Here is a 14707-nt window from a genome sequence, read left to right as displayed (position 1 = left end):
TGTGATTTCCCTTGAAAACTGGCCCTAAGTTTATGCATTCATCAGAGCAGTACCCTTTCCTGTTCATTCCTGGCACAGGGGATACTGAGGTGGTGAGGCAGAGGAGTGTGAACAAGGGTGCATCCATCCTACAACTGATGACAAAGCTCTTGGGTGAAGTGTTTCTTGGCACTCCTCTCCTTGTTGTCTTCTTCTTCACCTGAAAATAAGACAGCCTTCCTACCTGGGCTGCATCAGCCCAACTTGGGCTGGGAGGACTGAGGTGCACCCAACAGTCAGGAACACCCACTTGCTGCAATTCCTTCCTCTTTATACAACCATTTTCTTTGCAGGATGCCATCTTACAAAACTACAGACTCTGGCTGTGGATCAAGGCCCTGTTTCGGTTCCATTCCTCCAGCGAGTACCGGAAGCTGCAGAGGCAGCTGGAGGGAGATGCGTCTTGGCCTCCCACGAACCAGAGCGATTTTGCAGCAGACAGAAAAAGCGAGGCCTACATCAACCCCATCTACGAAAACAGCGATGAGAACTAGCTGGCCAGCTGCAGCCACTGAAGAGGCAGCTGGTGGATGAGGACTTGCTAACTTATCTGTTGTTATGTGCCTCGATGTCATTCCAGACTTATGGCAACTCTAAGGCAATGCTATCATGGAGTTTTCCGGGGCCGAGTGTGTAACTTGCTCAAAGTCACCCAGTGGGTTTTATGGCCAAGTGAGGAATCGAACCTTGGTCTCCAGAGTCGTACTCCAAAGCTCAAAGCATGACACCATGTTGGCTCTAACTTATCCATGCAGGATGTAAACTGAACTTTTTAAGAGATTCAAATCCATAGAGAAGACTGTTACGAAGAAATCCCTTTGGTGACCTGGAAACAGGCTGCTTTTGGTGCACATCCTGCTTTTTGAACCACTTCATCAGGGCTTATCTGCAGATTTAAGTACATGATCTGAGGATGCCTAAATAGGCTGCTAACTAACACTTTGTGATAATAAAGTTAAAGTCAACTCTGACATTCCTCCTCCCCCAAAGAAAAGGAATTTTCTTTTAGGGGTTATTCCGATGGTGAAAGTAATCCAGGGAGAATATGTGTTGAATCTTTGTAGTTCACATCCATTTCAAATGCATATGATTACATTTGGGGTGGGTGGGGGAATGGGTGCTGCCAAAAACCTCACTTAACCAGGCTAATCGATGCTGGATTTTTTTCAGAGATTTGAAAAAAAGATTCATATTCATGCAATTAGACCTGGGATAAACCTGGATTACTGTGTCCAGTTCTGGGCACAATTCAAAAAGGATGTTTAGAAACTGGAGCCGTGTGGCCAAAAGAGGATGACTAAAATGGTCAAGGGTCTGGAAACTATGAAGCCCTATGAGGAAAGACTCAGGGAGCTGGGGATGTTTAGCCTGGAGAAGAGAAGGTTAAGGGGTGATATGATAGCGCCGTTTAAGTATTTGAAAAGATGTCATATTGAGGAGAGAGCAAGCTTGTTTTCTGCTGCTCCAGAGAATAGGACACGGAACAATGGATGCAAGCTCCAGGAAGAGAAGATCTTCCTGACAGTCAGAGCTGTTTGAGAGGGGCCCAGTGCTGCTGGGGGTCATGGAGGTCCCCCTCAGACTCCATTTTGGGCTTCCCAAACTGGGCAATGATCACAGCAGCAGCCAGGCAATGACAGCAGTGGCTGAGGTTTATGGCCAGGGGGCTTTCCTGAGCCTGGGCCAATGGCAGGCTCTGGGGATGCAGCGTCATCAGTTGCCAGGCAGGGAGGCATGGCTCCTGCATAAACCCCAAGGAGGCTTTCCCATCCCTAGAAAGCATCCCAGGCTCCTCCATCAGGTTGGAGGGAGGGAGGGAGGAGAGGCTCTTAGGCAGAGAGGAGGAAAGAAGGGGCCCGACAGTTGGCCAGAGGAGGGCCCATGCCACCACCCCACTTCTGCAACCCTCTGCTTCTTCTGGGAGCAAAACCCCTCTGGGGCAGCTACAGAGCCTCTGAGCATCCTATGAGGCCCACCTTGGTCCCCTTGGCCCACATAGGAGGCATTGTCGAGGAGGCAGATCAAGACAGCGTCCTCTGCTCATGCCAAGCAGCTCTCCCCCATGCCTCCTTCCCAGCCCTACTGAGAGAAGGAGTGGATGCTTTTAAGCAGAGGATAGATGGCCATCGCTCCCAGGGAGGACGGCATGGATGGTGTCTTTCTGCGTGGCAGAAGAAAGGGGTGGACTGCATGACCCTTGGGGACCCTTCAAACTCTAGGATCCTATGTATCCCTGCATGGCAGAAGAAGGGGATGGACTGGATATTCAGAAATCAAAAGGAAGTGAAGAGCTTGATATCTGCACACAAAGATACTGTTAATTTGGGAGTTCCTGCATGGTAGGAGAAGGAGGCCCTAGTTCCAAGCTAAAACAGAGGCTGGATGGCCATTAGAATCATAGGACTTGCAAGAGACCCCATGAAGAGCCTTCAAGTCCACCCCCCTTCTGCCGTGCAGGAACTCTCAATCAAAGCATCCCCAAAGGCAGATGCCCACCCAGCCTCTGCTGGAGCCCTTTGATCTGAGAGTTCCTGCATGGCAGAAGGAGGAGAAGAAGGGGGTCCCTAGTTCCGACTGTCGGAGGCTGTGGCCGAAGCCTAGGCAGGTGCTCTTCAGCTGCTCCTTCCTCTGGCTTCTGGAGCCTTTCTCCTGAGCAGCCCTCTCTTCCCCTCTCCTCCTCCTCCTCCTCAGTCTAGCTGGGAGCTTTAAGGCAGCGTCAGCAATGGAGGCTGGAGGAAGGCAGGCTGTAGTTCTCCATAGAGAGCCATTGGAGGGGCATACCTTCCTCTGCGGAGGAGAAGAGGAGGAGGAAGGTGCGCTCCCTCTCTCTCCAGCGGAGCGAGGCGGCATCCTGGGCAGAGCCGCTGGGAACCTGGGCCTCTGGCTTCTCGGAAGCCAGAGAGGGGGCCAGGCTAGGAAGCTTCCCCGCCAAGGGTTCCAGGCGGCCGGCAGGATCCTCTGCCTGGGCCCGGTGGGCGGGGGCGGCTCCATGGGCAGCCCTTCCGGGCCGAGACCCACCCAGAGAGAGCCGTGCGGTGAATGGTGAGTGGCGGGGGGCTCTGGAGCCGGGCGGAGCCGAGGGCCGGGGCGGCGGAGGGGCCTTTCCCTCCCTTCCTGCGGCTGCCGCTGCCGGCCCTCGGCTCCGCCCAGCGCCAGACCCTCTCAGCCGGCGGCGCTCCCTCCTCTCCTCCCGGACAGGAGAAGGGGACCGCCCGCCCTTTGCTCTTCTCCTCCCATTCGGCGGGATCCGCCTGGAGTTGCCTGGAGGGGGCCGAGGCGGAGGGGGTGCTCAAGCCCCTCCGACACCAAGAAGCCTTGCAAGGCCTCGGCGCCCTCCAGCCTCAGCCGGCTCCTAGCCGCGGCGCTGTCTGAATCTCCTCCCCGGAGGGGCAGCGCCGCTTTGCCTTGTCCGTCCTCCGGGGGGCTGCCCTCCCTTCCCGCCCCTGGAAGGGACGGCAGCCAGAGGGGGCCACGGGAGACCCTCGCCGCCGCGAGTCCTTTGCCGCTTGGCCTGTGGCCAGCTCGGTCCCCGGAGGCCCGGCGGGGGAGAGGGGGCCTAGCCGGCTGGTGAGACCACAGCTACTTAACCGTAGCTGGCCGCCTTTCTCCCCTCGGGATCCCCGCCCTCCCCCATGGATTTGGGCTCTGGGGGCGGACCAGACCCGAGGTGTGGGTAAAAGGGGGCTGAGGTGCCATGCCGTTCCATCAGGCCTCCCGCTCCCCTTCCGACCGCCCCGGCGGCCCTCCTCCGGGCAAGGATGCAAGGCAGCCGGACGCAAAGGACCGCGGCGGCGTGGGCCTCCTCGCCCGTCGCCTCTCTCTGGGAGCGCCGCGCCGGCAGTGGCGAGAGGGCCTCGGCCTCCTCCCATCCTTCCGAGGCCTTTGGGGAGCGGAGGAGAGGAGGAGGAGGAGACAGGCCCTGCACTCCCCGCTTGAGCGGCTCCGGGGCCTCAGGCCTTTCGGGCGGGAGTGGACTGCCGTTTTTTTTTACGATTTTTTACATCCGGGTCTCTCGCGCTGAGGGCGGGGCTGATGACGCAAGAGGGGCTCCTCATCCAATCAGGCGACTGAGGGAAAGGGACTGGTCGTCATGACGATGCGGGGAGGGGCTGAGGCTGTGCTCAGCGTCGTGACTTTCACACGGAAACGGGGACTTTTCAGAGCTTTTGGTGTGATTTTGGTGCCTGGCTCTATTTCAGTGCATTTTTGGTGACTTTTGCCTCTTTCAGCTCCAGCCCTGACTCTCAGAGCCAGGCTACAGAGCAACCAACCCTTTGGAGTGTCACACATTAACAGTTTTCAGCCAATCGGAGAGAGGACTGGAGAGTGGTCGCCGCCCCCGCCCTCAGGAAACACACTCTCTCTCTCTCTCTCTCAGCCCCCGACTCCCTCTTAAGTCTAGCTTTCTTAGACTTAAGCGTACTTCCTCAGATGCATGGGAACTGTAGTTCATTGTGGCACCAGAGCTCTTTCTCACAAAACTACACTTCCCAGGGTTCCCTAGCACTGAGCCAGGGCAATTAAAAGGGTGTCAAACTGGATTTATTTCTGCAGTGTGGCACAAAGCTTCCTGAACCTCCTTCATGTCAAAATAAAGATCTTAAAAGGACTGAAAGATTCTTTGTTTGGTTCAATGGTGATTTTGAGAGTTGAAATAAGTTACAATTATTTTTATTCAATTATGTTTACGTTTATTTGCAAAACATCTGCCATTTTAACATTATGGGAATTTTCCGGGAATTGTGGCTGAATATTCCGTGGGATCTGGGGGGATTCAGTGTGTTTTGGAGAAACATTTTTGGGAATGATCTTCCAGGCTTGTTGGCAACACTGCAACAGCCTTCATACTTCCCCTCCCTCCATCGCCATAGGCCCCTTGTAAGAATCGGATGTTGACAGTCTGAGTTTCCTCAGGCCTTACGTGAGGGAGCCCCTCCTCATCCAATCAGGGACCTAGTCTAGTCTAGGGAGACTAGAAGAAGACTCAAAGACATTCATAGTTTATATAAACTAGTTAATTAAGTGGAAATCGGAGGTATGAAATTGCTATCATGGAATGTAAAAGGAATGAATTCTAATTAGCAGACAATAAATTAGGCAAAGGAAACAAGGGAAGAAATATCTCAGAAAACCTAAATTAAGAGAAGTGTTTCTAAGGGCAGGTGGCCATATATGTTAAGAATCAGATAACAGCAAAAGAAATGATAAATGACGCAAGAGGTACATAGATAGGAATAGAAACAATAATAAAAGGAAAGAGAACATTAATGCTTGGAATATTTGGTCCAACTGAAAGGAAGGGAACCTTTTACAAAAATCTACTTGAATTATGAATATTCCATTTTTCTGGGGGACTGGAATGGAGTATCAGCCCCGAGAGAGAGAGAGATTCAAGGGAAACAGAAAAGGAAATCCAGGGAGACTCCCTGAGACATTTTTTGAGCTTCAAGAGCATTTCTCCCTCATTGATCCTTGGAGACATAAAAATCGAGAGGGTAAAGACTTTACCTTTTTCCCCACACTGCCCAATTCAGCCTCAAGGATCGATATGTTTGTAATCTCAAAACAATTACTTAAAGCAATTAAGGATGTACAAATAGAAATAAACACAGTTTCAGATCATAACCAGTTAATACTAGAAATTAGACGGCCAAAACAGGATTTGACATGGAGATTAAATGAGAACATTATAAAGAACAAGAAAATTAAAATACAGATAAAAGGAAATATACCAAGATATTTCTTGGAAAATAAGGAAGAAAACACAAAAATGAAAACAATTTGGGACAAGGTGCATCCCAAACATTATTTCATCACTTCAGAATTCAGGCCAGGAAACGTTACATTCTGCTAGCAGGCAAAAAGGAACTGCCATTGAGATCCAGTTTGTATCGGATCCTTTCAATATAACATACAATATAATAAACAATATAATTTAGGCCATTTCTGGGATACTGATGATTGACAAGGATACTCACTATCCCAGCATGTACAGTACATTTAGCCACCAAAGAATCATGGGGCATGTAGCCATTTCTTGCTAAATTTCAGAGGCAAATGTCAATTTTAAAAAACAGTTCTGGGGAGCACTGTGGGCTTTGAGGGTCTCTGGGCACATTCTCCCATATTCCCCAACACTTAACTGATGGGAAAAGCAAGGCACACAACATCAGTAAGTGGTGAATTTGGCCAAAGTTATTTATGAGCAAGATCACACAAGCTAGGAAGGGCACAGCAGTTTGCTTTTGCCTCCGACTCCTGGAAAGGGAAAGACTCTGCCCCCATCTCTCCTCTCCTCTCCCCACATTTCAGTTGATGGGGTGCACACTCCTTGGCACTCATTGGGGTAACATACGCTTAACAAAGACTGTCTCTGCCAAACTGGGACAGTATGTTCTCCACTTGCTTTCATGAGTTGGCCCAGCAGTGACACATAATACTAATAACCAGGATGGCAACTCACCAAAGAGTTGTTGTACCTTGGCAGCCTCTTTCTGTTGGAGCCTGACTCCCTTTGTCCCGGCCATCAGGTGGACAGGGGTAGGGTTGCCATAAATCAGGACCTCCAAACCGGGACAAATGTAGGACAAAATTATGAAATGTAGGACACTTTTTTAAAAGGAGCCTCCATTTAAAAAAACCATGTCTTACATTTCATAATTAAATTGCTGGTGGCCCCGCATGCTCCTTCCCGGCCTCTGCAGAGGCCTCGGTCTCCGCGGAGGCTGGGAAAGAGGGCGCTGGGCCACTGGCGATCGCCAAGGCCTCCCCTCCTTCTCAGTCTCCTCAGAGGCCAGGAAAGAGGGCACTGGGCCACTGGCGATCGCCAGGGCCTCCCCTCCTTCTCAGTCTCCTTGGAAGCCGGGAAAGAGGGCGCGGAGCCGCTGGCGATCGCCAGGGACTCCCCTCCTTCTCGGTCTCCACGGAGGCCAGGAAAGGGCGCGGGGCCACAGGAAGGTGGGGAGGGTGGCGCGGCCGTGTGCAGGAGGCACCGCCTCCCCCTTCGCCTCCTCCGCCCCAGGCCTCGCTGCCCTCCTCTTCCTCCGCGTGGCCATGCAAGGTGGAGGAGGAGGAGGGCAGCGAGGCCCCGCGGGTTGCGGCGCAACCCCGCTGCAACCGGGGTTGTCCCAGTTTTTGGCAGCACCCGTGACGGGAGCGGGCAGGTGCCGCCAAAACCGGGAAAATCCCGGTTGCAGCCAGGTTATGGCAACCCTAGACAGGGGGCCCTGGTGGCTCTCCACTTGGGTCACTTTCAGCAAAAGATGCCCCAAAGCTGCGTACAAGAGGGCCAAGATGAAATTCCTGAGAACAGAGACCAAGGTTAAATAATAAATAAATAAAAGTTTTATTTATATACCGCCCTTCTTCAAATCAGGGCGGTGTACAACAAAATTATACAATACACAATACAATAAACACCAAAAAACTGTTACAAAATACAAAAACCTTATCACAGTAAAAGGCTAACATATAAAAACATTAGGCTTGGCTTGGCAAAAAAAACCCTGCAGCACTTAAAGATACAGAAAAAAGCATCCTGCAGTTGATATACACAGGTGACATTTACCTCCTTTGGGCTGATGCAGAGGTGGATATCCGTTTCCTTCTTCTGCACCAACCAAAGCATAGCATGGACACACTACAGCTCCCTTACACAATGGCTATTCCATGCCTTGTGAGAGTGGTGGGGGATCAGGGGATGGGGAATTGGAGAAGACCCTGGCTATGTCCCCGTAGCTAAATGTGAAATGATTGGACAATCTGCTGAAACCTCCAGAGTTCCCCAGTGGCCATCAGAGGAAGGTGTCTTCATTTTACTTCTGGCTACAGAAACATAGCTGGATGCTTCTCCAATACCTCTCATCCAACACTCTCATAGTGCATGCTATGCAGGAAGACTTCCACTACTCTATGGGAGGACATGGGTCAGTGAATGGCCAGTTGTGGCCAGAGCAACACTGGAACATAGAGAGTTCTGCTGGGTCAGGCTGTCTGGCCTGGTGACCCCTCATTCTCCTAATGGCCAAACCAGTTCCCTCCATCCCCAGGGAGGCCCCCAGTCAGGCAGGGCAGGAAAGGAGTTCTGTGTTATCAGGTTGCTCCCCTTCCATGGGATCCAGCCCTCCTCCCAGGATCGGGGGGGGGGGGCACCAGAGGATTGATCTGATGGGAAGGGAGCACCCAATTCCCATGGCAGGCTTCTGCATGCAGAGAAGTCACAGTTCTGAGAGAGTCTCTGCCCATGTGGAGAGTATCCATTTTCCAGACTGTTGCATGCTCATCTTGGCTTGGGAATATCCTGTTCCAGCCACATGCAGGTCTAAATCCTAGCCTGTATCTTACACTTAGCTTTGATCAGAGCAGAATCACTGAATCAGTTGGATTTACCTTATGGGGTTTGTGGGTCTATTCTCTAGGGTTAACCAACAGGATTCAGGCCCCCTCAGACTTTAAGTGCAGGAATGCTAATTTTTCATGCTGTCATCATCACTGATGAGAGTTTGACTTCTCTTTCATGCAGAGGAGGAGGAGGACCTGCTTTATCTCCCAGGTGGAGAAGCTCTAGCTCCTGGTCTGGATAAGACCTGCATTACTCCCCTCATCATGATTCCCTTCCCATTTAGACACGGGTGAAAATAATTCTTTCATTTTTACAAATGAGACTAATCTCTAAGCTTAACTGCTGTGTTTATGTGTCAGTCATAGCTGGAACGTGAGTTGTGCACCTCTCCTCTCTGCTTGCTGAAGCCACACAGAAATCCATACATGTACATTTGTGTGCATTGTCCCCAAAGGGATCTGTTGTCAAAATTACATTCTCCTTCACTTCTCCTTGCATATTTTTAAAAAGTATGTACACCGCTGAATGTGTTGCATTTGATACAACAAAAGTCTATAAATGTATAGGTTTATGACTGATAATTGCACCCAGGATTATGCTCATTTTGGGGAAGTGAAAATGTATGTAAATTCATTTTATAAACCCAATGAAACAAATATCTTAGAAAGCTCTAGTAAACAACACGTACACACACACAGCCCCCACACAAAGGAGTCACTGGTGCACTGTGTGTCTGGGGTCTGAAAATCTCACTTCCACCTTCTGGGAAGACAATGCTGCCAGAGACTGAACTTGGGACTTGATGCCTGCAAAGCATGGGCTCCCTCTCTCAGCTGCAGCCCTTCCACACAATCCTGGGCTGAAACATTTTTTTAAAGGTCCTCTTTCAGCTCCAGGAATAAATACCTACCCCCAAAGCAAAGATCCTGATTCCTGCAGCCCCAGAAAGGCCTCTTCCACAGTCGTTTATGGCTGGAGCTTCCAGGGTCAGAGGCTGTCTCCTCAGCTGTAAAGAAGGGCTGCTCTGAGTGCGAAGGAGGAGGAGGTCCAAGGGCTGAGGGAGGGAAGGCAGTGGGGAAAAGGGTCAGTGCCAATGGCAATGGAGGGCAGAAGGTGACGCCTAGGAAACTCTGAGCCCCAGCCCTTCTAGGAATGAATGGCAGGAGTCAGTCCAGGGGGCTGAGGGGGTCTCCTTTCCCAAAGGGGGAGGCAAGGACCGGTGGCCCCCTCCCCAGCTAGGGTCCAAAGGGAGGGTCTCTTTCCCATCTCTCTCTCCCAGCCCCCAAAGCCCAGCCTCCCACTGGCCCTGGGTCCCTGCCTCCCCTTCCTCAGACCCCCACAGGCCCCTTCCTTCCTTCCTTCCTTCCTTCCTTCCTTCCTTCCTTCCTTCCTTCGCCTCAAAATGGAGGGCCAGAGGCACAAAGGGACACACTTCCTCCCTTTTCGCCCAAGGAGCCTGGCCTTCTTCTTGGTCTGGAGCCTCAGGGAGAGAAAGAGGAGCCTCTCGTTTCAACTGAGGAGACCTCAGAAACGGTTATGGAACATTATTCACCACAGTCACAAGCAGCACAAAATGGCTGCCAGAACACAAAATGGACACTAAGACACAAAATGGACACTAAGACACAAAATGGCTGCCAGAAAAAAATGGCCACTTCTTCCTCAGCGCTTGGCAGTTGGCAGTTTGAGGTCTTCAGAGAACCCATAATGGACAATGAAAGGGCCCCAAAGTTGGAAGAGACCCCAAACAGGATTTCCAAATCTTAACAACCCCTAAAAGTTTTCTTGATGCTTCTATTGAAAGTAGACCCTGATCCTCCTTCGTAATTACAATCAATAGTGAAAGATATTAATATTTTCTCCCCATCAAACCACTACCTCTTCAACACCTACGAGCACAGAATCAAAATAAAATGAGCAGATCAATATCTATGGGACTGAGAAGAGTAGACTGGGTCCCCTACTACAGCCCTACTACAGAGTCCTGACCACTGAGAAACAACTTTGAGCACCTGGGGAACTGAGGAAGATACGGTTTCAGCTGCAGGACTCTTGGAGGCTGCAGTTCCCAGAATGAGATGCATCCCTTTTGGTACATTTTATGGACAGGGGCTGACTAAAGAGAAATAAATTAAAGGCTCTGTTGTTGACTGTTAAATGTATATACTAAATGGAGTAATGGGAATCTTAATAATGTACACACAAATTTCTAGTCATCTACAATGTCCCCTTGCAGTCTTATAGATGTGAAGTCGAAGGCTTTCATGGCCGGCATCCATAGTTTTTTGTGGGTTTTTTGAGCTATGTGGCCATGTTAGAACATAGCCACATAGCCCGAAAAACCAACAAAAAACTAATCTTATAGATGTTGGGATCCTACGGATAAAGTTCCTGCTCCTGCAGTCGGAAGACGCTGAGCTCCCCTTCCCCCATTCCACCGGGCTAAGGAGGGTGGCCTTGGCAGCAGTGCCAGGGAAGGAGGACGCTTTACAAGGCAGTCTTCCTTCAGGACCATCATCCTGCTACTCCTGCAGTCTGAAGACTCTGAGCCTCTATGACACTATTTTCTACCTCATGGTGACCCATGGAGGGAAGCAGGGAATGGGGGAATACTGTTGGGTTCTGTGATAATATCTGTGAAACACCTATCAGAGTTGTACAGGGAAATGGGAGGTATGGCGCTAACAGGGTGAGATACTGTCATGGAGGAAGGCATGATTGATGCTTAATATCTATACCTCCTTCCTGTCACTCTGTTAACCCAAGAGAACTGGAGAATGTGCCTATCCATCCACTGAACCTATCCTTGCTTTTACGTAATGCCAGGTCGGTGAAGAATAAAACTCATATAATATATGATCTTCTATCACAGTGATGGCGAACCTTTTGTAGTTCGCGTGCCGGGGCGGGGCTTCTACCCCCAGGACGGGGGCTGGGTTCCAGGGGTGGAGCTCCCGCCCCCAGGGGGCGGAGCTTCTATCCCCATTTCCCTCCCTCCACCGCATTTGCTGGCCTCAAAGGGTCCCTTTGGGACTCTCAGAGACCAGCAAATTGGCCTTGGAGGACAGTGCGCTGTCTTCCGAGGACTGTTTGCTGGCCTCTGGGAGTACCTTTGGGGCTGTCAGAGGTTGGCAAACAGTCCTCGAAGGATGGTGCCCAGCGGTGGGAGCCGTTGGGCTCCGTCCTCCGGGGTTTGCCGGCCTCTGACAGCCCCAAAGGGACTCCCAGAGGCCAGCAAACAGTCCTCGTAGGATGGGTCCAAGGGACCTGTTCACTCCGAGGAAAGGGAGGCCGAGGAGAAGGGGACCGGGAACCCGTCCCAGGCCCTTCCTTTCGGCCTCTTCCTTCGGCTGAAAGGGCTCCATGGGGCCCTTTCGGCAGAAGGGGAGGGAGGCCAAAGGGAAGGGATTGGGCACCAGTCCCAGGCCTTTCCCTTCGGCTCTTCACTCCCCGCAAAAGGGCTCCATGGAGCGAAGGGAGGCCGAGGGAAAGGAGGCTGGGAACGCGTCCCAGCCCCCCTTCCTTCGGCAAACAGTCCTCCCTCAGGGAAGGTTGTTTTCCATCTAGTCTAAAATTAGCAGTGGTAAAACTCATTCTAAAGAAACCTTCCCTTGATCCCCTGGACAAAAACAATTATCGGCCAGTATCTCTTCTTCCCTTTTTGGGCAAGGTGATTGAGAGGGCAGTTGCAAACCAGCTCCAAGCAGTCTTGGATTACACCGATTATCTCGATCCATTTCAAACTGGCTTCAGGTCAGGAAATGGAGTGGAGACTGCCCTGGTCGCCTTGGTCGATGATCCGTCTGTGCATTGACAGGGGAAGTGTGGCCCTGTTGGTGCTCTTGGACCTCTCAGCGGCCTTCGATACCATAGACCAGTGATGGCGAACCTTTTTAGGTCGCCGTGCCAAGGGTGGAGATTCCGCCCTCCGGGGGTGGGGGCCCGTACCAGAGGTGGGGCTTCCACCCTCTGAGGGCGGGGCTTCCACCCTCCAGGGGCGGGGCTTTCCCCGCGCCCTTTCCCGGCCTCCAGCTGTCTCTAAGAGACAGCTGGAAGTCGGGGAAAATTGGGGGAGGAGTGACAGGCTCATGCCTGCCCTCCTGCCCTTCCCTTGGCCTCCAGCTGTCTCTCAGAGACAGCTGGGGACTAGTAAGGGCCCGTAGGGGGCAGGAGCAAAGGGTCCGCAGGCCCTGCTCCTGTCCCCGGGGCTGCCCCAGGCTGGAGGTGTCCTCCGAAGGACACCTCCGGCTTGGCAAAGCCCCGCGGGTGGGAGGAGGAGGAAGCCAGCTTCTCCCCGCACCCTTTCCACGGGCTGTTTCTCCTTCCTTCCTCGCCTTCCAAACCGAAGGCAGGGCTGCCTTGGGTCTGGGAGGGCGAGGAAAGAAGGAGAAGCTGGCACGGGCCGTTTCTCCTTCCTTCCTCGCCTTCCAAACCGAAGGCAGCGCTGCCTTGGGTCTGGGAGGGCGAGGAAAGAAGGAGAAGCTGGCACGGGCCGTTTCTCCTTCCTTCCTCACCTTCCATACCAAAGGCAGCGCTGCCTTGGGTCTGGGAGGGCGAGGAAGGAAGGAGAAGCTGGCACGGGCCGTTTCTCCTTCCTTCCTCGCCTTCCCAAACCGAAGGCAGCGCTGCCTTGGGTCTGGGAGGGCGAACGGGGGAAGGAGAAGCCGAGGAGGAGGAGGCTGGGCACACATCCCAGCCTCCTCCTCCTCGGCTTCCCTTTCCTCCGCACGAAAGGGCTCCATGGAGCCATTTCATGTGGAGGAATGGGAAGACGGCTGGGAGGAGGAGACAGACACGCGCGCGCCTCTTTCTCCTCCTCCCAGGCACCATTTTCTGGCTTCCCGCTCTCTGAGAGAGACAGTGGGAGGCCCGAAAATGGCAGGGAAGAGGCGGAATGGGCACGCGCCCATTCCGCCTTCTCCCTCGCTCCGTGCCTGGCGAAATGGCGTCGCGTGCCACCCGTGGCATGCGTGCAACACCTTCGCCATCACGGCCATAGACCATGGTATCCTTCTGGAACGCCTGAGAGAGTTGGGAATTGGAGGCACTGCTTTGCAGTGGTTTCAGTCCTATCTCTCGGGAAGGTTCCAGATGGTGTTGCTTGGCGACAGTTATTCGGCCAAGAGGGAGCTCAAATCGGGCGTTCCTCAAGGTGCGATACTGTCGCCAATGCTATTTAACATTTACATGAAGCCACTGGGTGAGATCATCCTGTCATGGCCAGCCAAGAACAGCTCTCGGAGGAGGAGAATGAAGAGGGGCCTCCTTCACAGCAAGAGCTAATTGAGACTACACCAGGTGCTCATCCTGCTCTGCCACGTCCCAGCTGTGATCTCCCAGCCTCAGAGGAGGAGGCCCAACCAGGTCCTAGTGTTACTGAGCTGCCTCCTGTGGTGCAGCAGCCTAGTGGTGACTCTGGGGAGGAAGCTTGCCTGGTGGTGCCTGCTTACAAACAGCAAAGGGCTGAGAGTGCTTGCAGGCGCAGGTCTAGGAGGATTGCAGAGAGGCAATCAGCAAACCAGCTGCAGGTGGCATGGGGGAGAGTTTCCCTTACTTAAGCTGTAGAAAGGCCTCAACTCAGTGCCAGAGTTTATTGTATGATCCCTTGGTGTGATTGCTGCTGGCACTGGCTCCTTGTTGCTTTGACCTCGGACTGGACCCTTGTTATCTTCTGGCTGCTTTGACCTTGGACTGCTTTGACTACTCTGACTCCCGGTATCCTGACTTCGGCTTGGCTTTCGGACTGCTCTGACTTCTGGTATCCTGACTTCGGCTTGGCTTCTCGGACTGCTCTCACGCTTACTCCTTGCAAGGTCTGTGTCCTGCTTCCACTTGCTGGGCTAAGCCATTCTTATCGGCGTGTGTCTGTGTGTGCTGGCCGCAGTCCAGGACATATCCAAAGACATGGGTTGGGGTGTTATCAGTACGCTGATGACACCCAAATTTACTTCTCTATGTCTTGGACTGTTACAGCAACCAAGGAGGGCATGTCTCCGCTGAATGACTGCCTGAGGTCAGTAATGGATTGGATGAGGGAAAATAGACTTAAGCTGAATCCAAATAAAACGGAGGTACTCGTGATAGGTAACCACAATCCAGGTATGAAGATAAGTTTGCCAGTTCTAAATGGGGTTACACTTCCCCTGAAAGACTGTGTCTGCAGCTTGGGGGTGCTCCTGGATTCATCACTTCAACTGTCTTCTCAGATTGATGCAACAGCCAGGAGTGCCTGCTATCAGCTTTGGCTGATATGCCAGTTGCGCCCCTACCTGGAGCAGCGGGACCTAGAAATGGTTGTACATGCTCTAGTAACCTCTTGTCTTGACT

At 52.4% G+C, this 14707-nt stretch overlaps 1 protein-coding gene across 1 annotated transcript in view; it reads left to right on the top strand.

The window, feature by feature from the left end:
* LOC149317941 (putative cation-transporting ATPase 13A5) overlaps positions 1-962 on the top strand; it is a 49274-nt gene extending 48312 nt beyond the window's left edge. The window contains exon 30 of the mRNA XM_089508689.1: positions 333-962. Within this exon, the coding sequence (XP_089364815.1) occupies positions 333-533 (201 nt within the window). The 3' untranslated portion in view covers positions 534-962. The remainder of the gene's footprint in view (positions 1-332) is intronic.
* The last annotated feature ends 13745 nt before the right edge of the window (positions 963-14707 follow it).

The sequence above is a fragment of the Sceloporus occidentalis genome, unplaced genomic scaffold, assembly GCF_023333645.1.
Source record: "Sceloporus occidentalis isolate IW3139 unplaced genomic scaffold, rSceOcc1.0.p SCAF_2, whole genome shotgun sequence".
In the NCBI taxonomy this organism is placed as follows: Eukaryota; Metazoa; Chordata; class Lepidosauria; order Squamata; family Phrynosomatidae; genus Sceloporus; species Sceloporus occidentalis.
Note: the sequence above shows the minus strand (reverse complement) of the source record. Positions and strands in the feature narration are given on the sequence as shown.